This window comes from Vigna radiata, chromosome 4 (genome assembly GCF_000741045.1).
Source record: "Vigna radiata var. radiata cultivar VC1973A chromosome 4, Vradiata_ver6, whole genome shotgun sequence".
NCBI classification, from domain to species: domain Eukaryota; kingdom Viridiplantae; phylum Streptophyta; class Magnoliopsida; order Fabales; family Fabaceae; genus Vigna; species Vigna radiata.
Window position 1 is genome coordinate 14199703 of NC_028354.1, and position 27600 is coordinate 14227302.

The 27600-nt window shown below is 31.4% G+C and overlaps 1 protein-coding gene and 1 long non-coding RNA gene across 3 annotated transcripts; both read right to left on the reverse strand.

Annotated features, from left to right (window-relative positions):
* Positions 1-1040: 1040 nt before the first annotated feature.
* On the reverse strand, positions 1041-3193 carry LOC111241487. The gene is made up of 3 exons (XR_002667562.1): positions 2749-3193; positions 1250-1395; positions 1041-1153 (listed from the first exon to the last, which is right to left on the reverse strand). It is a non-coding gene; the product is annotated as an uncharacterized LOC111241487 (long non-coding RNA).
* A 7787-nt stretch (positions 3194-10980) lies between these two features.
* LOC106758543 lies at positions 10981-26335 on the reverse strand. 2 transcript variants are annotated; one of them, XM_014641458.2, is made up of 10 exons: positions 26122-26335; positions 18148-21203; positions 17800-18033; positions 16968-17684; positions 16051-16863; positions 15093-15797; positions 14175-15005; positions 13223-13948; positions 12264-13077; positions 10981-11423 (listed from the first exon to the last, which is right to left on the reverse strand). In XM_014641458.2, exons 2-10 carry the CDS (start codon positions 21136-21138, stop codon positions 11368-11370), a joined length of 7887 nt encoding a protein of 2628 aa, XP_014496944.1. In that variant the 5' UTR covers positions 21139-21203; positions 26122-26335; the 3' UTR covers positions 10981-11367. The 2 variants fall into 2 exon arrangements, with proteins under 2 accessions (XP_014496944.1, XP_022635608.1); XM_022779887.1 differs by lacking the exon at positions 15093-15797.
* Positions 26336-27600: the final 1265 nt, after the last annotated feature.

The window sequence follows — 27600 nt, forward strand, 5'->3', positions numbered from 1 at the left end:
AAATTTGACTTTAAGTCATTAGTTTTTTTTTTTTTAATTGAACGCTTAAAATTTTTATATTTTTTAGTTATTTCTCTTACATTTGATTTTAGTTGAAACTAATTTGACGTGATCTTGTATCATTATTATTTAAATCTTTCTATGTAAAAAATGACATAACTAAGTTTTAAATTCTTAATGAATTTGAGTATTTTCAATGGATTTCCTACACTAAAATTTTTTATTCTATATCCACAATCTTTATATTCTTCAATCCAATTCTTACCCCAATTATAGGATCATCATTAGTGAAGAAAAAAGATAATGTTTTCTATGATTGGTACCGATTTTACAACTCAAATATATTAAGATGAAATATAAAATAAAGGATTTTTTTTTTGTCTATGAACTAAAACAAAAATAGTCTACGTTTTGTTTTAGTTATAAAAAATAAAAATAAATTAAATTTTTAAATAATAGAAAAATAAAAATAAAAGAAAAATTAAATTTTTAACCACTATTCCACAAACAACCAAGACAAGATTTTATTTAATTTAATATAATCATTTAATTTTAAGGGTATATAGCAATGATTGTGACAAGAATCACTTTATAGACCCTTTTATGCTTCCATTATAAAAATAACTAAGACCCATATTTAGCTTTGATTACAGCATGAATTGAAATTGAATTTGGTTTTGCCTATAAATGAAGCCTAACATTGGCGGTTTTTTTTTTAATTATTTTTCTTGTTTTTATTTAATCTTATATATATATAAAATTCAACATAGAAACTGAATATGATTTTCAAACAGCAATAATGATTAATTTTCTTAAACTATCCTGATAATTCGATATTCAATACTTATAAATTATTATTATTGTTTTTTCTTATATTAATTTTTTTTAAAAATACATTATTCTAAAAGCTTGGAGACCTTGTATTGAATTTTAAACAAAAAATATTAAGGTTGACTCAGTACAATATATTTAAGCATATAATTAATCATATATCTAACATATAAAAAATAAATAACATACTAGAAAATTATAGGTTCATATTAAAAATAAATTTTCAAGATAATAATAGGAACCTGGAAGTGTGAAAGTCGAACAATAATGAAGAAGGATGGATACCACGTTTTGGAGAAATATTAATAATCTCACTATAATGCTACAATACCAAGACACAAATATTAACAACATATTAATTTGAGAAACTAACGCAAACACAAAATCCCAAAAACAAAATGACAACAATCGTGCTTACCACAACAATGAAGAGGAATGAAGAGCGACGACGACATTGAGCAACGAAAGTAATGCGATGGCAACAACGAGGTGCGGAGCAATGATAGCGGCTAACAGTGGCCTTCGAATTCAGAGGTGCAAGGAGTCAAGCAGTGGACGATGACACTAAAGGAAGGAAGAAAAAAACTATGAAATGATAACCTGTGTTTCTTTTGCAAATTTAACCCTAGACAGAGACATATAGCCGCGGTTATTTATAAAACCAATGCCTAAAAACTTTTAATAAAATTAAAAGTTATAAATTTCAGTGTCAATTTTGAATTTTGATCAACCATTTGCTCTGTTTTAAAAAGTAGATATGATATTAATTGTTCAAATAATTGACACCATATGTCCTTCTCAAAATAAAAAAACAAAAAAAAAAAGTGACAATTTTGAAATATTGATCAACTTATTGGCTTCGCTTGTCCAAGGAATCGTTGCAGTATGTAAATATAACATCGGTTATTCAAATAACAAATGTCACGCGTCCTTCTCAAAAAAGAAAAATGACAATTTTGAATTTTTCATCAACCGGTCTTAGTTGTCCAGAAAACTCTAGAAGAAAGTGGATAAGACTGCGGTTGTTCAAATAACTGAAGTCACATAAGTCCTGCTAAAAAATAAATAAAAAAATAGTAAAAGTTTTGAAAATTTTGATTCATTTTTTGGCTTCAGGTGTTTCTCTGAAAATATATAAATAAGAAAGATGATTTTTGAAATTTTTTGACACCTTTAGTCTTCAGTTAACTGATGCTAAAAATGGTATATGCTTTCATTATTTTGTAACCAAAATTTATAAATTTGCAAAATTTTAAAAGACGACACGGTATTGTGATATATTTCGGTTTCTTCAAGATCAAGACATATTACTCGAGTTAATATGTGAAATTTTCACTAGTGGATGAATGGTACTTGATTTTATAAATTTCAAACACAATTAAAAAAAATTGGATAGAAAACAAAACTCTATAACCTTATCTATTTTTACTAAATATTCTTTAGTGTCTCCAAGTGGTTAGTTTAATTTTTCATTCAATCTTCAATTTTAAAAAAAATAAAGTGATTAAATTTATAATAATTAAGTTCTATTTTATTGTTCGAGTTGGTGTTGCAGTTGAGAGTGCATAATCAAACAATACATATCTTCACTTGATAATAAAATCAGATGACAAAAAATAAATAATAAAAATTTAATCGATATATATAAAAGTTTTGGATGTTAACAGAGATTTAGTTAAAATACATAATTCTGAATTTAGATTTAATATTATTTTTTACTTTTCAGAAGATAAGTAATGATACGAGACAACAACTATTACTTGGTTTACACCAAAACAAAGAATAAAAAAAACCTCAATTCAAAAATATAAATATAAATATATTATGTAGATAAATACGAGGAATAGAAAACTATGATAAAGCCAATATATATATATATATATATAAGAAAAACAATAAAAGAGTAAGATATTTTACCTCACTGGTTCCACTGCTGAACGTGGTTTGCAGCGCAGTTGGTTCATTCAGCCATGGAGGTCCATCGCATCTTTAGGTCTCATGTCAGCTACGAAATTAACAAAACTGTAACAGTAGCCTGCAAATTTGTATATAGAAGTGTGAAGGGAGATTTTCTTTTTTCCTTTTGTTTTTTCAACAAACTAAAGTGATTAAGTAAGAGAACGTAGGATATAGGGATTGGTTATGTAGGGTTTCATGAAGGTGGCTGTTTGAAGCATGATAGGCAAAATGGTGACTGAGTGTGTGAAGCAAAGATGAGAATGCAGAAAGGGTATGAGGAGTTAACATTGAGGTTCAATCTGAGAGGAAAAATGAGGATTGGTTAGTGTTTTGATGAATCTGATGCAAAAGGAAATAACGTGTAGTCGCATGTGTTTGTGTTCTGAAATTCAAAAGAGAGAGAAGAAAGAATCCATAAACAAATCTCTCTACACGTCTATCTCTGTTTTCATTAAGAGGCTGTCTTGTTTGATCCAAAGAAAACATAAAAAAATCTTTTGAGAAAGAGAAAATGGTTCCAAACGTGGTGGCAACACCTGAATTATTTATTTCTGTTACCTTTTTTTATGTATTATTTTATTTTTCATGTGTTTTTGTCTTTATTATAATATCCATTGTTCTGATTGCAAATCTATAATTTTGTCTTCATTGACTTTTCCATACTTCTTAATTCTCTTTTTATCGATTTAACTATAGATTTTCGAATAATTACACAAATGATCATACAAACTTATAAAATTTAACTTTTCATAATCTAAAAAAAATTAAAAAAATAACAAGTTGTATTTGAAACTTCAAATTTAATTAAAGTTAAAATTAAAAGAAAACTTGTAGACAATAAATAAGTTATGGACAACATCAACTTGATTTTAGCTCTAATTATAATAAATAAAAACCCGAGAAAGGAATAGAACTTTAAAAAATGAAGAAATTAAAATCATGGTAATTATAACCCACTCTACAACATTTCCGTTGACGTTAAAAAAACTCGAGTGTTATAACCAAAAGTATTAGGCTGGCAGCAGTTGTCACACCCAATTATTGTTCTTTTTTATATAATTTTTAATTTCTATACATCATGGTTCAGCATTGTCTATCTCTGTATTTATTGTCACCATAACTAAACCTAGGTCAGATTCAGGCGCGTTTAGACTAAAAAAACATAATCTTTTTAGGTCATATCTAACAGTTTAGATTTCAATTCATGGCGATTTCGAGTTGAGTTAGATGTGAGTTAGCTGACGCCATTATTAGATATAAGTTGAGGACAAATCTAAAACTTCCTTACACGCATGCATCACGTCTTTAAATTGGTTTTAAGGATCTAAAAATTTGGTTTAATAAACTTTCTTTAAATATACTACCATTTGAAGCATAATCGATCGGAATAACTTTTAGCAGCACCATGAACATTATTCTTTAATCAGCTAACATTAGGCTTAAAGCAATATCCTCATTTAACTCTAGTACTTTTAAAATTTTTGGTTTCAAAATTGAAAAACTTTAAAAAGCAAAAGTCAATACCATTATAAATATTCTTTTATTTTGTCATATGAATATTTCATTAAACAAAATGAAACACCAACTGAAAGAGGTTAGAAATTTTAATCTCATGGTTTTTAACTTTTCAAATGATTCTATTAGCATAAGTGATACAAGCCTAATGTTACAAATCATAGGTGTACTATATGAAATATACCGATCGAAATTAATGGTCATTTATGGATAATTATCATATATTAATGGGTCAGATTGTCTTAAACTTTACAAATATATGTATTAATAATTAGTTATTGAGTTTGATTGCCTAAAAATATACTATAGGTTAATCAATGGACTTGGTTGCCACAAGTCCTATAAATATACAATTAATGTTGAGGTACAATCATTTTTTTATGTAATAAAATAGTGACTTCTTTATGAAACATATCTTACTTGAACGTCAGAGTGTCTTCTGCAGGTCAACAACCTATCGGAATAGATTGAGTTCTCGGAGAGGATTGAAGATCAAAAGATCGGAGTAGATTGAGTTCATAGAGAGGATTGAAGATTAAAAGAGAGCATAGCAAGGAAGGACAACCGACCCTCGGACAAATGCAACCGAAACATTTTGACTCCCACCGTGGGGCCGATCGACATCCCCATGAAGCCACGAAGAACCAGACGCACGCTCAGTCTCGACATTGCTACTTCGGATCAACACCAGATTTTGCAACAAGAGTGAAAAGTTCAGTAATAATTTCTAAAGGCATGTTTTTTGTTTTGAGAACTTTTAGGAAGGTCCAAACCTACGTTCAACCTTGACAGGTTCCACATTTCATTATAATTTATAAACTATAATATATTTGTTTAACTCATTTTTGTGTGTAAAAATGTACTGCACAGAAAGGTTCAGTCATACGTTCAACCTTGGCAGGTTCAACTTTTAATTATAATATATTTGTTCAACTCATATTTTTGTGAGTAAAAATATTTTGTACAAGAAGGTTCAGTCCTACGGTCAACCTTGGCAGGTTCAACTTTTCCTTATAATTTATAATTTATAATATATTTGTTTAACTCATATTTTTGTGAGTAAAAATATCCTGCACAAGAAGATTCAGTCCTACCTTCAACCTTGGCAGGTTCCACTTTTCATTATATTTTATAAATTATAATATATTTGTTTAACTCATATTTTTTGAGTAAAAATATCCAGGAATGTTCAATCATACATTCAATATTGGCAGGTTCAACTTTTCAAAATAATTTATAAATTATAATATATTATTGTGAGAAAATATTCTGCACAGGAAGATTCAGTCCTACGTTCAATCTTGGTAGGTTCCACTTTTCATTGTAATTTATAAATTATAATATATTTATTCAACTCATATTTTTTAGAGTAAAAATATTCTACACAGGAAGGTTCAGTTCTACATTTAACCTTGATAGGTTCAACTTTTCGTTATAATTTATAAATTATAATATATTTTTTTAACTCATATTTTTGTGAGTAAAAATATCCTGTAAAGGAAGGTTCAATCCAACGTTCAACCTTGGCAGGTTCCAACTTTCATTATAACTTATAAATTATAATATATTTGTTTAACTCATATTTTTTGTGAGTAAAAATATTCTGCACAAGAAGGTTCAGTCCTATGCTCAATCTTGGCAGGTTCCACTTTTCATTATAATTTATAAATTATAATATATTTGTTTAACTCGTATTATTGTGAGAAAAAAATATTCTGCACAGGAAGGTTTAGTCGTACGTTCAATCTTGGCAGGTTCCACTTTTCATTGTAATTTATAAATTATAATATATTTATTCAACTCATATTTTTGTGAGTAAACCTATTCTCCACAGGAAGGTTCAATCCTAGGTTTAACCTCGTTTAACCTTGACGGGTTCAACTTTTCATTACAATTTATAAATTATAATATATTTGTTTAAATCGCATTTTTGTGAGTAAAAATATATTGCACAGAAAGATTTAGTCATACGTTCAACCTTGACATGTTCCACTTTTCATTATAATTTATAATATATTTGTTTAATTCATTATTTTGTGAGTAAAAGTATTATTTATAGCGAGGTTCAGTCCTACGTTCAACCTTGACAACTTCCACTTTTCATTATACTTTGTAAATTATAATATATTTGTTCAACTCATATTTATGTGAGTAAAAATGTCTCACACAGGAAGGTTCGCACCTACGTTCAACCTTATCATGTTCTAATGTTATCTCATTATAAAATAAAATGTTGAATATTTTATTTAAGACTTATTTTCTGAGTAAAAATATCTCGCACAGGAAGGTTCACACCTACGTTTAACCTTATCATCATCTAATGTTATCTCATTATAAAAATAAAATGTTAAATATTTTATTGAACGCATATTTTTGTGAGTAAACATATCTTGTAAGGAAGATTCAATCCCCTAAAACTTGTTGTTCAACATAGGAAGTTAGAAAAATAACTCCTGCCTTCAGCCACTCGAGGGATGTCCGAAAAAGGGCTTCAGAAATCCCTGCTCAACGCAAGAAGTTAGAAAAATAACTCCTACCTTCAACCGCTCGGGGGGAAGTCCGAAAAATGCTTCAGAAATCCTCGCTCAACGTAAGAAGTTAGAAAAATAATTATGCCTTCAGCCGCTCGGGGGATGTCCAAAAAAGGGCTTTAGAAATCCTCGCTCAACGTAGGAAGTTAGAAAAATAACTCTTGCCTTCAGCCTAGAGTTGTCAAAACGGGTAACCTGACCTGACTTCGCCCGACCCACCACGGGTTGGTCACTTAGTGAGCCAACCCAACCTGACTCGTTTATTAGCGAGCTAGAAAAGTTCGAACCCGCCTCGACTCACCACAGATTGGTGGGTAAACGGGTTGGCTCGCTGGCTCACTTAATTACAATTGCTTTTAAATAAAAAAATTACAAACTTTCTATAATTCAAATCTTAACAAATTTCACTCCCAACATGTTTGTTTAATTAATTTTGAAAATAGGAAACTTAAATAACTTTTTTCAAGCAAAAAAAAATAATAAATATCTTTTTTGTAAAATTAAAATTAAATTTTAATAAAATAAAATTAGGTAGGTGGGTTGGTGTGCCAACCCGGCCCACCATGGGTTCAACTCGCATGCACCGGGTTTAAATGAGTCGGGTTAAATCTGACCCGCATAAAAAAAATACAAGTTTTTCAAACCCAACTCGACCGGAACCCGTGGTGGGCCGGGTTGGCCCGCGGGTTGTGACCCATTTTGACAACTCTACTTCAGGCGCTCGGAGGGAAGTCTGAAAAAGGGCTTCAGAAATCCCCGCTCAACGTAGGAAGTTAGAAAAATAACTCCTGCCTTTAGCCGCTTGGGGGAAGACCGAAAAAAGGGCTTCAAAAATCCCCGCTTAACGCAGGAAGATAGAAAAATAACTCCTGCCTTAAGCCGCTCGGAGGGAAGTTCGAAAAAGGGTTTCAGAAATCCCCGCTCATTGTATGAAGTTAGAAAAATAACTCATGCCTTCAGCCGCTCGGAGCGAAGTCTGAAAAAGGGCTTCAGAAATCTCCGCTCAAAGCAGGAAGTTAGAAAAATAACTCTTGCCTTTAGCTGCTCGGGGGGAAGTCCGAAAAAGGCTTCAGAAATCTCCGCTCAACGCAGGAAGTTAGAAAAATAACTCTTGCTTTCAACTGCTCGGGGGAAGTCTGAAAAAGGGCCATAGGAAGTTAGTAAAATAACTCCTGCCTTCAACCGCTCGGGGGGAAATTCGAAAAAGGACTTCAGAAATCCCCGCTCAACGTAGGAAGTTTGAACAAGAATTCTTATCAGTCGACTACGCAAGAGGTTCAACTTTGTCAAGTTCCAATGTCTTTTCATCATAAAAATAAATTATAAAATATTGAAGCTTTTACTTTATTTTATTTAAACACATGTTTTTTGGAGTGAATATTTCTTGCACAGGAAAAAGTTCCAAAGAGAACTCCTAGAGTTCGCCACTCAGTATAAGGAGCAATGAAGACTTAAAGCGCATCGAAGATAGACTCCCTAAATACAGTGTGATCAACCTCTTTTAAAGCTCATAATAATCCCTGCGCACCTCTTCTGAATAAAAGAGTTTGCTTGGGCTTTGGGGGCTTATGTACTATATGAAATATACCGATCAGAGTTAATGGTCATTCATGGGCAATTTTCAGGTACTAATGGGTTATAATGATATATTTTACCATGAGTTCAGTATTGAATTGAGAGAAAATGTCAACTCTTTCTTAGCTTTGTACCTTCTGTATGCCTCAATTTCTTAAGTTTATAAGTAGGTACATCTTGAGTTGAATTGATTTAAATTTCATCATTAATCCCCACTTTTTGGTTGTTATATCATGTATATCAAGCTTGTTGGCCAATCCGAAGAATGGAAGAAACACACAAGTAAGAATGAATGTAAAAGAGGAAATATTGAGCAAAGATTAATGCTGCCGCCGGGGTGCATCTGGGGTGCAGCCGAGCCTCATTCTTCTCTGGAATGTTGTACCTAGGGTGCAGCTGAGCACCCTGCTCTCTGAAAGGCTGCCGATGGGCTATAGCTGAGCAGTGGCGACGCTGACGTGGCAAATTTAGTCTATTTAGGGCTGAAACGCGAAGGGATTTGGATCTTTGCTACCCAGACGCATTTCCTCTCATTTGGAGCTCTTGGAGGCAAGCTAGGAGCTGTGGGAACCTTCTTAATCCTTGGGTCTTCTTCCTTCTTCCATTTCCACCATTGTTGTAAGCTTGAGCTCTCCATTAATGGAGAGCTAGTTTCATTATTGTTGGGGATTGATGTAACCACGAATCTCTTATGTAAATTACTATGTTTTGAATGAATATAAGCCTCTTTCATTGATTGTTAGTGTTTAATTCCTTCTTTTAATGCTTATTGTGAAGTTGCTACCCATGACATGATTTTAGGGTTTGCTTGATATTGGGAAATGTTGGGTAAATTTGGACTTGGATTAAACACCTAAAGGAAATAATATCTAGGGATAAAATTAGGACCTTTGGTTGTCTTAAATCTCAATTCTTAATGCAGAAATAATTTTTAGGTTTTCCAAGGGATTGGAGCCTAATGAAGAAGTCTAGGCTCTCTCTACCAAGGGATTAGGGTTCGAGTAAATTAGTAGATTGACATTGACATATTAACGAAGAGGAAGTGATTTTCTATACATAAGAGTGAAGTAGGTGAAATCATACCTCCAACAATACCATTCCATATCATTTATAATCTTTCCATTTCCAAGTGTTTGAGTACCTAAGATCACTTTTATCATTCATGTTTCATAGTTACTTCAATTGCACCAAAACTCAATTTAAGGAAGCATTCTTTAGTCTAGGTTAGTTCGAAATTATATGATTGTCTAGTGAAATGAGTCTCTTGGAAAACGATATATGGTCTTACCGATTTTATTACTTGAATGATTTGATACACTTGCGAAAGTCTCAACAATGGGTCAGATTGCCTTACGCTTTACAAATATACAATATTAATAATTAATTATTGGGTTTGATTGCCTAAAAATATACTGCTCTAATGGTTCATCAATGGACTTGACTGTCACAAGCCCTATAAATATACAATTAATGTCCAGGTACAATCATATTTTTTTGTCATAATAAAATAGTGACCTCTTTATGAAACATATCTGACTTGAGCGTCAGAGTGTCTTCTGTAGGTCAACAACCTATCAGAGTAGATTGAGTTCTCGAAGAGGATTGAAGATCAAAAGAGAGCATAGCAAGGAAGGACGACCAACCCTCAGACAAATGTAACCGAAACAATAGGTTTTCAACAAATCATTAAAAGACTAACATTTTGAGCCTAACCATTCATTTACATAAATACCCATAGCAACCTCATGCCTAGATTTCTATTAAAGTGTAATGCAAATTCTAGAAGAATGTAGAAGCTCCTAAGAAAAAAAAGGGTTGGAATGTAAATTGGGCCTATAAGATAAAAACCCAAAACTAGAGATTGTCCAAGACTAAAGAAGGTCTAAAATAGAATTCTCGAAAAATTCTATCTAAAAGGATTCTAGAATGATGTATACAAATATCTAGGAATGCTTATCCATAAGATGTCTCTAGATAAGTTTAGAATTATAAGAATGTCTTAAAAAATTCTAGAGAATGAATAATAACCCTTAGATTAATGTTATGGTGGCAAGATCTTAACCATTGGTTGAGGAGGTGCCACTAGTATAAATAGGGGTGATTAGATCATTTGTGAACAAACCAAAAGAAACAAAGCAAGCCAACATCTACCACAACTAAAGACATCTACAACACTTCTCCCAACTATTACTTTCACATTTTCTCTACATTCTACTATCTCTACATTTTCTTTACCCCATCAACTATTCCTTTCATAATCTCAAAATACTAACAATTTCATAGTCAGATTTTATAGGCCAGCAGCATTCACTTTAGAAATTGATTTTTAAGCCTTATAAAATTTTAGTTGTACTTTTGTTCTCTGACCCAGTAATTATGGGGTGATATCACATAAGACTGTATATAGGATATCTGAGCACGCAAGTTGGTGCTGATGCTGATGTATCTATACTAAGCAGGTAACATCCAAGCGCATTTGAGCTAAGTTTTCATCTGTGTATCAGAACAAAACTGATATTTATGTTATGGATAAGTTGCTTCAGACAGAACATAGCATATACATTAATGATGAGAAGAAGGAACGCAGAAAAAAGTTTATACGTGCAATGAAATTTAGGAAAGAGATTTGTAAGAAATGAAGATGTTGGTTATCCAAATACGTTCATGTGAATTCCCAAACATGTCCTTGCGAAATTGTCATAGCACTGTCGTCCTTTTTAAGTGATAATTGCACAAAGTTTGGAAAAATCTAGCAATTGCATGCAGACTTTTGAACCTCTAGGTGGAAAAAATAATTAACTTGAAGACCTTGTGTGGTGATGAAGTTTGTGTAGAGTTTGGCATCTTTGGTTCTGTTGAAGTGTGAAGTGTGGAGGAACAAACACTCTGATATGGTTGTAGGGTGGCTTTGTTGGCTACTGTCTCATCTCCCTTTGCTTCTTTCCAAATACTCTTTTCATAACCTATTCCTTTGCTTGTAGAACGAGGCAAGTCTTCCAAGTATGCTTTTTCCTGATAAACAAAATTAATTTCCCAATTTAATTGGGATGTTAGAGTTTCATATGGCAATAAATAAATAAATAAATAAAACAAAACTTTTGAGAGGGGAAAAAGGAGTGTAATATATGTTTTTAATTCTTATTTTAAGCAAAATATTAAAAGTATATTAAAATCTTTGCTTAATATAAAATCATAAATTAACTCTTGTTCCAAAAATACTATTCCATTCCATCACCAACATGCCCATTTGAAGATAATAAATTTACTAAAATATACAAACAAGATTAATTTGTAATTTTAATTCTGTGATTTAATTTTTTATTCACGATTTTTTTTCCATTATATAAAGATTTAGTTTCTGGATTTTATATATAAAGTTTATAGTTTTTGATCATTTTTTTTTTATTTCGAAAATGTTTACTGTATATTACTGCATTTTGAACGCATAGATAATATTTTTTTTTAAATACCACCAAGTTTAGTTACTTTAAATGTAAAAATAAAATAGATAAATCTATGTAAAATTGAATATTTGATAAAAAAATTCAAACTTTTAAAATAGTAAAAATAAATAAAATAAGATGACCAAAAAAAACTATAATTTTGGGGGATTTTGGTTTTACTCTCTCTTTTAAATTAAGGTACAATTTAGTCTTTCAACTTTAGAAAACTCTGGTTTTAGTTCTTTTTACCAAATTTTTTAACTTTATTGATTGTTTCAAATGCGTTTCATTATAGCATTTGGATTGTTTAGATAGACTAAAACTAAAATCATTCCAAAGTATAGGGACTAAAAACATATTTAACCCTACAAAATATGAAAAAGTTGAATTTAGATAATAAATTCCTCACCTGTGTTTGAAGCTGGAAGATCATTATGCAGGAACAAATCGGAATCCTCCAATGATGTTTCAATCGACAAAATTCTTGGCACATTTAGGACTCTTTCAGCGAAAGTTTTCATATTGGGGCAATCAATTACAGTTGCGTTTCTTAAATATGAAAATTGCAGAGTGACATTCCCCGATATGAAGCTTTGTAGTCGAGGTAAGGAATACAACCTTAATGTTGTGAGTTTTCCAAATATGATCTTATCACAACCATCTTCATCTTCTATATTTGCTATTTCTTTTATTGATTCACAATTTTTTATAATTAGGGTCTCAAGTTTCACCAAACATTTTGCAGTTGAAAATGTGAACAAATACTCCATTCGATCACAGTCCTTCACATACAACTCTTTCAGATTCAAGAAAGACATTGCATGACACCCTAATTTTTGCAACATAGGACAATTGACAACCCTTAATGTTTGAAGCTTTTCAGAGTATGGACTTACCCATGGGTGCTCAAACCCTATTGACTCAAGCTCATTTAGTTCAAACAGGGTTAATCCCTTCAATGAAGCAGGAATTCCATCATGAACTTGCAATTTCTGAGAGGGAAATATCTCCTTCACACCAAAGCATCTCTGCACTCGAAGATGTTCTAAATTGAGTACCTTGTTCATGAATTCAAAAGGCAAACTATCTTTCTCATTTTTATCATCCTCAAAGCATAGTCGGAGAAGATTTAAATTGGTAAGGTTGACTTCTGGTACATGTTCATCGCTCAACAACATCATGTTTTTCTCATTGAGTGTCAAACCCCTAAGTTTGGGAGCAACCTAGATTCAAGCCAAACCAATTCAAAAGAAAACGCACGGTGGAAGTTAGAAGGAAGAAAGTTGGGAAATGAACATTGAAAAGAAAAACAAACACAAATATTGGAAAATATACAATGAAAAGGAGGAAAATAGTTAATGTTGTCACCTTTTCAACCATGAACAGAGGTTGTTGTTGTAGCCAGTTTATTGGAGCCTCCGCAACTGTTTGTCTGTGACTGTCATGAATTTTTGATTTGAATAGATTCAACTTGGGACAGTAAGCCACATGCAAGATTTCTAACTGGGGACATTCTAGATGGTGTTTTCCAGGATAAAAGCAACTCAGATCTGTTAGGTTATAAAGAGTTAGTGAAGACAAACACGGGAACTCAAACACAAATGTTTCAGTTGTTGCATCTTCATTGCCAACAATTTCTACCAACTTGTCACACTTCTGCATTTCAAGTGTCTGAAGCTTCCTCGCAAACAATGTTACCAAACTTCCACAACCATCAATGAACAGTTCTTGCAAATTGGGAAAGCTGACACTTCCTTGGAGATTTTTGTTCAATATACATTTCAAATTTGACAAGTCTTTTAAAGTAAGTTTTTTCATGTGAAAGACTGTTTCTTTACTCTTGGCCCTGCTATTATGATCCATACCAAATATTACCTGCACCTCATCAGAGCTATGCACATTCAATTCTTCCAAGCTCTTCAGGTAAGGAAGTACATTAGATGGAATAACAGTGTCTCCTTTACTTGCTCCATCAAATTCTAATTTCTTTAGACTGCCAAAAAATTTGCTTGGAAAAACATGTTTCACAGGTCCAAATCCCCTCATCTCAAGATAATCCAATAGAATCATTTGCTTTGAATATTCGAAAAAACCCTTAAACAAAAAGTTATGTCAGAATAATGGACAAGCCTCATATGCATAATTAATTTACATATATACAATAATTTCGTTCTAAAAATTCATTTTTCTGTTGTTTTTTAATTAAACTGTGAGCTTACTTTTAATATATATATATTGTACATACTTTTTAGAATGCCGATCAATTAACAGAAATTGAAGAAAGGAAAGGATAGGAATAATGACATAAGAAATTCCTTACCTGCTCGTGGAACAAGCTTTCAACTGTCATGTTGAGATCCGAATGGAAGGTTAAATCAGAATCCGACGAAGATTTAATTCCATAAAACATTGGCGCATTTGTGTTTCCTTGTGAGAAAGTTTTCATATTGGGACATTTAAATAGTCTCATTATTTGCAAAGATGAGAATTGCAAAGTGTCATTTCCTGAATAAAAGCTGACTAGTTTTGGTAGGGAATATAACCATAGTTTTGTGAGCCGTCCAAATATGATTTCATCATAACCATTTTCATCTTCTTTTTCTATTATCTCTTTCATTGACTCACAATTCTCTATGCGTAATGTCTCAAGCTTCCCCAAACTTTTGGCCGTTGAAAATGTGAATAGATACTTCATTCTTTTGCAGTTTTTCACAATCAGCTGCTTCAAATTGATGAAAGATGTAACACAATTTACTAATCTTTCTAAACGAGGGCACTTAATAACTGCTAATCCTTGAAGTTTTTCAGTGTAAGGCTTTACCCAAGGGTGATCTAACCCTATAGACTCCAACTCAAGAAGTTTATTTAGGCTTAATTTATTCAACCCAGCTAGTAATATCCCATCATGATCACCATCTAGTTTTTTTGAGGGAAATATCTCCTTCAGGCCAAAACATTGCCTCACAACAAGATATTCTAAATTGGGTACCTTTTGAAGGAAATCAAAAGGCAAACTATCTTTCTTATTTTCATAATCTTCAGAAGCTAGATCAAGATAATTCAGTTTGTGAAGGAGGTCTGGTGAATGCCCATCTTTCAACAAGGTAATGTTTTTCTCATTGAGTATCACTTCCTTCAGTTTGGGAACAACCTAGCAAGATAAAATGATTGCAATTAGAAAGAGAAAAATTACGAAAAGAAAAGGAACTGAAAACATTAATTACTAATGCTCTGTCACCTCTTCAATCAAGAACATAGGATGTGGTAGACTATGATGAGGTTGTGATGTGAATAGCTTCAACTTACGACAGTATGCCACATGCAACCTTTCTAATATAGGGCATTTGAGATGGTGTTTTCTAGGATAAAAGCAAATAAGCATTGGCAAATTCCAAAGAAACAACTTCGACAAACAAGGAAATTCAAACATTTCAGTTATTTCATCTTCCATTTCCTCTTCTTTTTCAACAATTTCTACCAACTTGCAACAGTTATGTATTGTAAGTGTCTTAAGCTTACTGAGATTTCTGGCAAGAGTTGATGGGAACAATGTTACCAAGGTTCCACAACTATTTACCAACACTTCTTCCAAATTGGGAAAACTGGCTATTCCTTCAGGGTTTTTGTTCCATATCCATTTCATATTTGACAAGTCTTTTAAAGTAAGCTTTTTTAAACGAAATACTGTGTCCTTGATCTCACAGTCATCTATGTCAAATATTACTCGTGCTGATTTACAGCTCTCTACATTTAGTTCTTCTAAGTTCTTCAAGTAAGGTAGCACATAGGATGGAAGTACAATCTCTCTTTTACTTGCTGCATCAAATTCCAATTTTTTTAAACTGCCAAAGAAATTATCTTGAAAAACAAGTTTTCCTTGACAAACATCTTTCATCTCTGGATAATCCTTCAACTTCATGTGCTTTGAATACTCAAAAGACACCTTAGTAACCAGAAAAACTCATCATTACAAGTGTATGTATGTACAAGAAAAATTAATGAAGAAATCAACTTATGACATTTATATTGTACAAAGTCCTTGCTTCAAATTATATTGTAAAAACGCTACAGCGTGCAATTTATATATGTTTTTCAACTATGACAGTTATATTGTAGAATACTTTGTTGCCCAAGTTTTATATGAAATGAAAAATATTGATGGTTTAGCAATCATAAATAAATATTATGATTCGTACCTGATGTGTAAAATGTTTCTTCAGAGTTGCATTTAAATCACCTTCCCAATACCATTTGTCTTTTTCTGTGGCTACAACTTGTACTTTTTGTAGATTTGGAGCACTTTGAACTTTGGAGAATTTCGTCATTTTAGGACATTCACTCACTACTAAATTTTCCATCACAGGAAATTTTAAGTCACACTTATCCACATTCATGAAACTTGTGAGATTTTGTAGAGAAACCAATTCTAAGGATCGTAATAGTTTAAACTCAATTTCTTGTATTTCTTCGCCTTCATTTTCTGAAATGATTTCCACAAGCTTTGGACATGAACTTACTTTCATCGTTTTGAGTTGAACCAAGGTTTTAGCAGTTGAGCATGTCATCAAACTCCTCAACATACAATTTTCCACTTCTAAATATGTCAAGTAACCAAAAGATACTGAGGATGACGCCAAAATTTTCAATTTGGTACAGCGTTGAATGGTTAAGCGTTCTACCCTTTGAAGAAGCACCTCATGCTCGAAGCCAATCTCCTCCAGAGGCCAAATGTTTTTTAGTTCCAACGCTTGAAGTTGCATAACAACTCCAATTTTTTCACGTGAAATAAGACTTGCAGGGGCCCAAATCCTTTTCAAGTGACAGAACCCCAATGTTAACCTTTTCAAATTGGGAAGTCTATGCAAAAGCCAGAAGAGAACTTCAACGTTCTTCAACCCGTGCAACACAACTGTTTGTAGATTTTGCATTCTGTGAACATTGATAATGTAATTCTGCAACCACTCTACTTCCCTGAAGCTCATTGCCATATATTCCAAGTTGTATATCACCTAACAAACATATAATACGAATATTATCATTATCAAAGCATATTTGGAACCAAATTTTCGTGAATGAATTATTTTTAACAATACATAAAAGACCTATACATTACCTTTTCCGCAGCCAAACCAATTGGTTTCATTTGTGAGTTTGAGATATCTGTATTGATCCCTTCAAGCTTACCACATCTTAGTATCAACAATCTCTTCAATGATGGCCACTCCAAAGTATGAGCTCTCCCGTAAAAGCTCACAAGTTCAAATAATGATTGTAATGATACATAGTTCAGACGAGGAAACTTAAAGGTGATAACATTTTCATTTTTACCTTTGTCAGAACCAACAATCTCTTTCATTGCCCTACAGTTCCTTACATCAAGAAATTCCAAATTTTCAAGGTCATTGGTAATCGAAAGTGGAAAGAGATGATTTAAATTTGGACTTCCAGCAACTGTTATGCTTTGCAGATTATTATACTTAAGTATTTCACAAGTGTCATCCTTCCATATGCTCACTAAATTTGACAAATTTTGTAGAACTATTTTATGCAATTGTGTTTCATTTATATCACTAGTTTGTGGAATCATTTCAAAATCAAATATGTTTTCCACTAACTTGCAATTTGTAATGGTCAAGCTTTGAAGACTCTGAAATTTTTGCCCCATAAAACTTGGAAAAATCGTTACAAGTTTGTGACATTCTCGTATTATCAAAGAGTCTAAACTGTGAAAGGAATGAAGACCGATATGGGGTTGCCAAATGCTACTGAGTTTCTCCATGCAGGTGATCTCCATTTTCTTTAACTTAGGAAAAACATAATCAATAGTCCCCTACAATAAAAATTAGTAGTTAGATAAGCAGCTAAAAGACCTCAACAATTAATGCAATTAATTCTACAACAAATGATAATACGAATCAAACTAAATACTAAATAAATCCACACACCTCATCATCTTTTGGACGAAATATATCCTCCATCATTTCACATTCACTTACAGAAAGGCTTTGGAGATTCACCAAACATACAGCCATGGAGAATGACAATAGATATTTCAAATTATCACAATCTGTCACATTTAACGTGAGCAAATTTTGAAAACAATGCTGAGATTGGTCACTCCATATCTTTTGGATGTTGACCGAAGATAACTCCAACGATTCTAGTTTTGGAATCGAAATCTGTAAGAATAATTAATTTCTAAACAATAAGATTATGAAGAATAACATGCAAATTTAATTAAAGATTGTGAAGGATTCTAGAGGATACATATTTTTGATAATGTTTTACATTACCTTTTCATTGAAGAGTGAAAGGCAAGAATTGGTGTCATCTTGCTCAACTTCAACAATAACATCTCTGTTCCTGTTTCTCCCTTTTTCTTCCAGTGATTGTGCACTACAAGGCATCTTATCATTTGTATACAAACAAGTAAATGCTGGTAAGGATTTTAATGTCAAAGTTCGTAACTGAGGAAACTGGATATTGTCATCACTGTCAGTATGGGGTTGTCTTTCAATGGCAACTATGTCTTTCAAAGAATCGCAATCACACACTTCAATATTTTCAAGCATGGTAAGGAGTCCAACCATGAAAAATGGGAAAAGGCTTTCCAATTTGTCACATGATTTAATCTTGATGGTTTTTAATCTGCAGAAAGAGGCCTCCAGAAGCTGATTGTTACATAGTTTCTCCAAATTATACAATTTGTAAAGATACAACGACTCCAATTTGGGGAAAGCTAATAAAGGGTGGAATCGTTCCACTGAGTTAATAATATATTGAAGGCCAATATTGTTTACAATGGATAAATGTTTCAACTTTTGAAATCCTTCAACATTTAACTCATAGAAAACATCATGAACATCAATGAGCTCTCCCAACAATAAATATTCAACATTTTTGAACAGCATTTTAACCCATGTTTCAGAATGAATGTCAATACCTTCTTTTAGGTTCAATACCAGAAGTTTCACCACTTCATACTTGTCAGGGATTTTGAATTCTCCCTCCGTGAGCATGTTAAATTCACCAATGATAATCTTGTAGCTATCCAACTTATCAAAAAACAAGTTTTGTGGAACATGAGAAACATTTTGAATGTGTAAGTCTAGGTTTCGCAACTGATTCAAGTTCCTCAACTCAGAAAGACTAGCATTTTTATTTTGGATCATCTCCTTGGCCTCCCATAGAATCAAGGTGTCTCTCATATAAAGTTCTTCCAAAATGTTGATCCTTGATATGACGTTGGAAGGTATGACACTTAATTTTGAGCAATTACTTAAGTCAAGAAGTTGAAGTTTATCTAGTTGCCCAAACTCAAAGGGAAAACTTTCAATGTTAGACCCTGAAAGAGTAAGAATTCTTAGTTTTTTTAACTCTCCAATGATTGATAAGTTTTGTCCTAGAGTGCACTTTTCCAAACTAAGCATTCTTAGTTTTGATAAGCATATAATTGAAGAAGGCAAACAAGGCATATTAAAACTGGTCAATATCAAAACTCTGAGTTCAATCATGTCTTTGAAAAAGTCGTCTGGTATTTTCAAAAACTGATCTTTATTGTCAATATGTAGGACTTCAAGTCTAGGACAATATATACTCACAGGAAGATCATCATTGATATAACAATAGTGTAAAAAAATAGCAGTGTACCTCTCAAGTTGATCTTTGTGAGGCCACTCATCGATTATGCCATTTTTCATAAAGAACATTTGTTTTTCTTTGGATGATATTGAAAGAGCAACATCACGCACAATGTCATGCATGTTAAAGCGGTTGCTAGAGTAACTTTCCAACAACAAACTTGATTCTTTTAGTTCTTCTATCAACATATTTACTTTATTTCTCGCTTCTCCAATTGTGTGGACTCCTTGTATTAAACCCAAACCAATACAAAACTTCACCAAGTCCATCACCAAAGCATCATTTCCCATTCTTGCACAATGCAAAAAAATACACTTAAGCTGCTCATTTTTTAGATGATCATAACTTAGCTTTATAGAGAACTCAATAGGTTCTTGCCCTTCCATAAAACTTTTCTTTTTCATTTGTTGATAGACATCCTCCCATACAAAGGAACTTTTATTCTTTAGTGTCCTCCCTATGGAAACCAATGCAATAGGCAACCCATCACACATTCTTGCAATTTCAATGGCTTTTTCATCATACACTAAATTTTGGATTTGTATTCCAGCCACTCTCTTAAGCAAAGTCTTTCCCTCAGTTTCATTAAGGACTCCAACAGAGAAAGTTGATCTCTCCTTCACATCCATTTGATTACACAATACTTGTTTTCTTCTAGATGTTAGAAGAATTTTGCATCTTTTCTGATCTTCAGATAAATTTTCTTCTGTCATGTTATTGAAATCGGAAGATAACTCTTCTTTTTCCATCTTATCGTAACTAGAATCAGATATATCATTGACATCTTGTTGGCTTCCATCATTTTCATCACTTATTGGAATACCCAATCTATTCAAGTCCAACCCATCCCATAGATCATCTAGGATTATAAGGGTGTTCTCCTTTTCTTTATTTAATCTCTTTCGAATGCGATCTGCTCTTACGATCTCACTTTCCTCTTCCAATCTCATTCCTAACATCTCAGCTATTTGTCCTTGAATTTTTATGATGTTAGGATTTCTTGTTATATTTGCCATAACCACCACATTGAACAACTTCTTTTCTTGAGCTTTCTTAGCAACTTCTTTGACTAAAGTGGTCTTACCCACACCACCAACACCATAAAGGCCAATCATATTAATTGTAGAGTCTTCTAGTGCTTGCATACACACATTGATAGTTTTTTCTCTTGATGCAAAGCTTTCATAACTAGTGTTTGTCAAAGCAGCATTAATGGACGGGAGTACTCTATAGGAAACTTCATCAAACTTCTTATTCCAAAGTTCTTCTGCTTCCATTTCCTCTACCATTTTTGTAGCATTTCTGCCCAATCTATACCTCAACGATAAGTTATTTGGAAAGAAACCAATGGAACATCTTGTCTTTGAATGATATTCATCGTTAATAAATTGTTCATATTTTTCAATCTTCTCATCCAACTGTTTTAAGCAATGTTGAACATCATCTTCAATTTCTTCTGCATTCATTTCTGCATTATTAACTTGATGTTGTATCCTTTTCCTAGTATTATCCAACCTCTCAATGTAACATTTAACCTCTTCAAATTTGTCATTGTAATTAAAAAAGTAGCTAAACTGTCGTTTCACTACACGTACTGCAATTTGCATTGCATTTTCAGTCGCCGTAGAGACAACTACTTCCATACTCCCTTCACAATTGAGACCCTCTCCTTTGCTTTATTGGTTTCTACTAGGGATACTTTTTTTTTCTGATACAAATGCAAAATTCAAAGTTTAAGACTTATAAGGGAATCAATATATAAACATTAAGTAAACATATTGATAAAAGTTGATGCAAACATCTAGAAAAGTTCATGTAAGAAAATCTTAGAAATAATACGACACTATAATCACTTGAAAGTTGTAAATGTCACTAGTGTAGAAAAGTCATTTTATACCATGTTTTTATATCGGTTATAATTTACTAGGTATAGAAATTGGCAAGGTGACAATTTCGTAAATATGAAAAGGTTTTTAATACCCAAAATCGGTGTAGAAAGTAGTGTGGTTGAGAAAATGTAATAAATTACGAAGATTTTCTATAACGGTCGAGTCCATAATGGGTTTAGAAAGTGATACATTGACAAAACTATAATAAATTGCAAAGCTTTTTATACCATTGTTCTCAAAATGAGTATAGAAAGTAATGTGATAGCACTTTTGCAATATTGGAGAAGACTTTCTATATCTATTAGTCACTATAACTGGAATAGAATGTTTAATACTCCTCTACCTAACCCTTTCGTGTTTCACTATCATTCGTGCTTCACTATCATTCGCACTTCTCATACTGTCTTTTTTCTTCTCTACACTACACCTCCAATTGCATCTCACGCTTCCCATGCCAGCTATTTCGTTTGTCACTAACCTTCATCGTTGGTCATGATTACCCTAGTCGTTGGTTTCTCTCGTGTTGTAATGGCGTTGCTCGTGTTGTGGTGGCATTGCTAGGTGTTGGGTCTATCAAGAGGAGGGGTTAAAAAACGGTGACCCACACAAATAATTTTACTCTTCAATCCATTGTGGGTAATTTTCATTAAACCTTGACAACCTTTAAATAGGTGCAAATCGGGCCTTGGGCCAAGTACAAATAATAAAAACTGACAATAAAATATCAACTTACTTAAAAATAAAATATGCTTATTCTATCACAAAATAATATTCTACCTACATAAACAGAAAATCATAACTACTTATTCCTAATTTATCTCTATCAAATCAAACCAAATATTACTAGACCCAAAACCAATAAAATAAGATTTAAACAAAATCATTAATAAAACCCTAAAATTTAAGTTTATCCCAACAAACTCCCCCATAAACTTAAATTCTTCCTTTATTCTCGACTTTTGCTCCTAGACCTCTTCTTCTTATTCTTCTCTTTATTTTTCTCACGGCCTTGAGTGTTCCCCTTCAAGTTTGAAGTCGATCTTGCCTAACATAGTTGTCCCCTGTACGCGACGTCTTCATAGTGCGTCCATAGTGCGTCTTTTTCACCGCATTCCAATTACTTCTCCTTTCTTTTTTACTCTCTTTTCGAACACTCAGACTCTTCTCGCTCTCTGGGTTTTTGAGACTCTCCTTTTTTTGTTCTCCTTTTTCTCTCTAAATTCTCCCTCTCTCCTTTTTCTCTCTCTAGATATTTGACTCTCCTATCTGTCCTTTTTTTTTTTTTCTCTAAACTCTCCCTCACTCCTCCTCCAGCGGAAGCATTCTCAACCAACCACAACCACGAGTAGCCCTTTCCAAGGGCCGTTCAACTTAACGGAACTCGCTTGCCTGAATACCCTTTGTCAGGAAGACTTTTGGTATAGGGATCATTATACTCGTTTGAGCCGGTCACCAAGACAAACAATTGACTCTGATACCATTGTTTGGTCTATCAGGATGAGGGGTTAAAAAACGGTGACCCACACAAATAATTTTACTCTTTAATCCATTGTGGATAATTTTCATTAAACCTTGACAACCTTTAAATAAGTGCAAATCGGGCCTTAGGCCAAGTACAAATAATAAAAACTGGCAATAAAATATCAACTTACTTAAAAATAAAATCTACTTATTCTATCATAAAATAATATTCTACCTACATAAACAGAAAATCATAACTACCCATACCTATTTTATCTCTATCAAATCAAACCAAATATTACTAGACCCAAAACCAATAAAATAAGATTTAAACAAAATCATTAATAAAACCCTAAAATTTAAGTTTATCCCAACACTAGGTTTATGGCTATAGAATTTCCTCCTTCCTCTCATATTGAAGCTCTCGTTTTGGGGTGGCTCTCTCATTGCTATCTTTCTCCTTTTCCTTGTTTAGGGTATTGGTGAAGCACGTGTTTAGGGTGTATCTCGTGCTTCTACTATTTTTTTTATCAAGTTTGAATATATTCAATAAATTATTCTAACATAATTCATTTTCAATGTTCAAGATATTTATATCGTATATGCATTAATTGGAAAAATGATCACATATATGAATTTAATGACCTTGAGGCCATCGAAGCAGTTGAGTGAAGAGGTGAAAAAGTACTTCTTAGAGGACTTTGAAAAGAGAAAAAAACAAGTCTACTTAGCACCTTATTTACAATAGTAAATATGTTTTTTATAAATTATATTTTATTCATGTAAAACTTAATTGTATCTAATGCACTTAGAATATGTAAGGTTATTGACAATTGATAATAGTTCCTCTTGTGGTTCTTTTGTGTTCATTACGCAGGAAACCTAACACTTTGACAATTAAAAGTACAATAACAACATAAGTTTTTTTACAATTTATTTGTTGGGTTATATACTATAATATTATATAATATTACTACTAGGCACAAATTTCATGGGATTTAGTAATGTGTGCAATTTATAAGTAACATCTTAAATATTTATCACTATAAATTGACAATTGTTCAATGTGTAAATTTTCGGTGACACATCTCTATTGAAGGAAGAGGTCCTAAAGGAAATTCGTGAGTAGCGGTCTTTGTTTCTTTTGATGTTAGGTGACTTTATGAGGTTGGGATTGTATTAGTTTTGATGTAATTATTACATTAATTATATATATATATATATATATATATATATATATATATATATATATATATATATTGGATATGGCAGAGAACTGGGTTAATTTTATGCAGGTTTGGATGTGGTAGAGAACACATACAACCTTTCAGTTAAAAATAATTTGTAATTTTTTATATTAGTTTATTTCCTAACAGGTATAGGAAATGGATTTTTTAAACTGATTAAAGTCTCAATCGATTTAAAAAGTTTGAATCATATATGTAAATAATGCACTTTTTAAATTGGTTAAAGTTGCAAGTAGTTTAAAAAGTTTAGGTCATTTATATAAAAAGTTCATTTTTTAAACTAGTTAATATTCTAACCGGTTTAAATGTCTAGGTTATATATATAAAATTTTGATTTCCAAGTGAATTTTTTTAAACGAGTTTCTAAATTAGGAATAGAAAGTAGACTTTTTAAACTGATTTGAGAATAGATTTAAAAAGTTTAGTACTTTTCATATCCTTATTTCTATATCTGTTCCAAAACCAGTTTAAAAAATGTTATTAATTAATTAAAAGATTTTTCTGTACTATTGTGTTTTAAGAAATTGTATAATTTTGACATTTGTAGTAAGTGGAGTGATGTTTTACGTCATGAAAAATTGTATTAAGTAAGGAATTAAGAAATTAAAGTTATCACCAACATTAAATAAATGATTTTTTATTATAAGACAGTTATATTTCAAAATATAAGTCATGGGAACACCAAAAAAAGTAGACATTCATTGTCCGTAAAAAATCAATATTAACAAAAAAAAATGTTAACTAGTTAATAATGTTGAATTTAATGTTGCCCGTAAAAAAAATTATTATCATTGTTATTATTATAATTATAAAATTAAATATAAATAATTTTTATAATTTTATTATAAATAATTTTATATATTTTATAATTACTTTAATAATTGAAAAAATGTTTAAGGTAAAAAATTGATCAAATCCAAAAAATTAATGATTAAACTTAAAGAAAAGAATTATTTAAATTGATAGAATAATATTATTTTAATTTTAAATGTTTTATTTAAAGGATAAAACTAGAAAACAAATGTAGAAATATAGTTATTAATTAACAAATATTTAATTTTTAAAAAATTTAAAATAATTGACATTAACTTGACTTTATTTAATGATTAATTTATGACATATTTTTAATAAGTGTTAGGGAGAATATAAATTTTAGGTATTATATGATATAAACAAATCAAAGTAGCATACAACATGGGTCCTACGGTATCCTATGCTTACCCCAACCAGCATGCTAAAACTTACTCCTCTACAGGTATTTTCCTATCATGTACAGTGGCTTAATAAACTTACTCCTCTACAGATATTTTTCCTTATTAATCACATATTCTACCTATCATTTTCTTTTCTTTTATTTCTTTCTTTTTGTATCATATCTTTTACAGTCTATTTATTCTAGATTCCATTTCGTTTAAAAATAAAATAAATTGATAATATAAATAAGTAAAATATTTGTTTTACAAATTAATTTTATAAAATTGAATAAAATTAAATTCTGCATAACAGAATTATTCAAAATATGTGGCAAAACATTATTTATTAAACATTTCATTTTTTTAAAAAATAAAATAAATTTATAATATGTAAATAAGTACAAATTTTAATACAATTTAATTTATTAAATTAAATAAAATTAAAATTTTACATAACAGAGTTAACCAAAACCTGTAAACATTACCTAAAGATAGTGGTTGGAAGTTTGCTTAATATATAATTCAAAATACAGAATTATCTGAATGGGACAGATGGATGATGATGACTATGATGTGAGGTTATTTGTTAAATTAAATCTGTATGGATTAGAGATGTGATGATGTTTACAATAATAGAAGCAGATGATAGATGATGATATATACTTAATCATTTACGAATCAAAAATGAATATAATTACTCACATAAGATATGGTAACAACATTTATATTTAACTACATTCGTAATTAAGCATTTAGGAATTTGAATTTAACATAAAAGTTTAGTAAGAAAAGATATATTTAATAGAAAGACAACAAACATTGAGTAAGGTATTTACCTGTAGATCACCGCTGCACTGCACAGAGAAGCATGGAGATCATAGCATCTTGAGTGTGATATGAGCTACAACATTAACAAAACTGAAAGAAAGCATAGAACAGAAGAGATGAATCATAAGAAGAGGCGCAAAAGAAACGATGAGAGTGATGAATCTGAGATTGTGGATCTGATGCAGTATGTATAAAGAAAAGAAGATAATGTGCAGTGGCATGTGTTTCTGTTCTCAAATTCAGAACAGAGAGGAGAAGAAATCCATTAAAATAAACAAAACAAAACATATTATTCAATTTTATTGATGTAACTGTACATTTGGCAACAGCTGTCTGTCACACACAATTATTTAATCCGTATCATTTTCCATATCGTGTTGTCAGCGTTGCCCATCTCTACTTATTATCACCATAACTATTCAGACCTGTTTGGACAAATAATATTACAAAACCCAACAACAAACTAACCGTTTACATCTCCACCACTTTCTTTTATTAATGATATGATGCCAAATAATAATACTTTTATTTAAGGCGATGTCCCGCGAATAATATTTTAAGTATTGAATACTTTCTGTACGGATATCTCCAACGATCGGTTTCCAGACGATCCGTCAACAAGATAATAAATCAGTCAACGTAACACAGGAGTGAATGATATTCAAACAGAAATATCATCAATTACTTTAAGTATTGAAAATACTTCCCACAAGGATACGATACTTAGTTGGACAAGGTAGGAGATCACCGTAATATATAGAACACTTTACTTATTATCACCATAACTATTCAGACGTGTTTGGACAAATAATATTACAAGAACCCAACAACCAAAAAGTGGGCCATATCTAACCCTTTACATTTCCACCACTTTCTTTTATTAATATCATATGATGCTAAATAATAATACTTTCATATTCTTTAAAAATAATTACATTCATTTTTTAAAGAAACATGTTTTTAATCAGGTATTTTTTATTTAGTAAATGAATATATTAAATAACATCTGTTAAACCACATCAATCCTGTAATATCAATAAATTTGAATAAAAAAACTTGTATTCATGAAACTGAAATTTTTTATTTTAATAATATTTTATTAATTTTTTATTATAATAAATAAGAATCATAATTGGATTTTTTTAATGTAATAATTTATATTATAATACATAACATAAGGGCGAGAACTCAATGATGTTGTGTGAACTCATGAAGTCTTTCCACTACTTTGTTGTGTTAAGAGTTGTTTGTTTTACTTTCTTTTATCATGATGTTGTGTATTGTAGTTGGTACAAAAATTTATAAGGGTAGCCAAGCTTATAATGATAATAAAAATAAAGAACAAAACTCCAAAAAAACAATATGAGAATAAAATTTATTTAAGTCTCAATTCAAACACTTTTTCTTTTAAAAGGAGGTTGGCAGAGATGACATTGTTACGAAGTTCAATTTTCAAAGTATTTAACTTGAGAGACTAATAGCAAGCA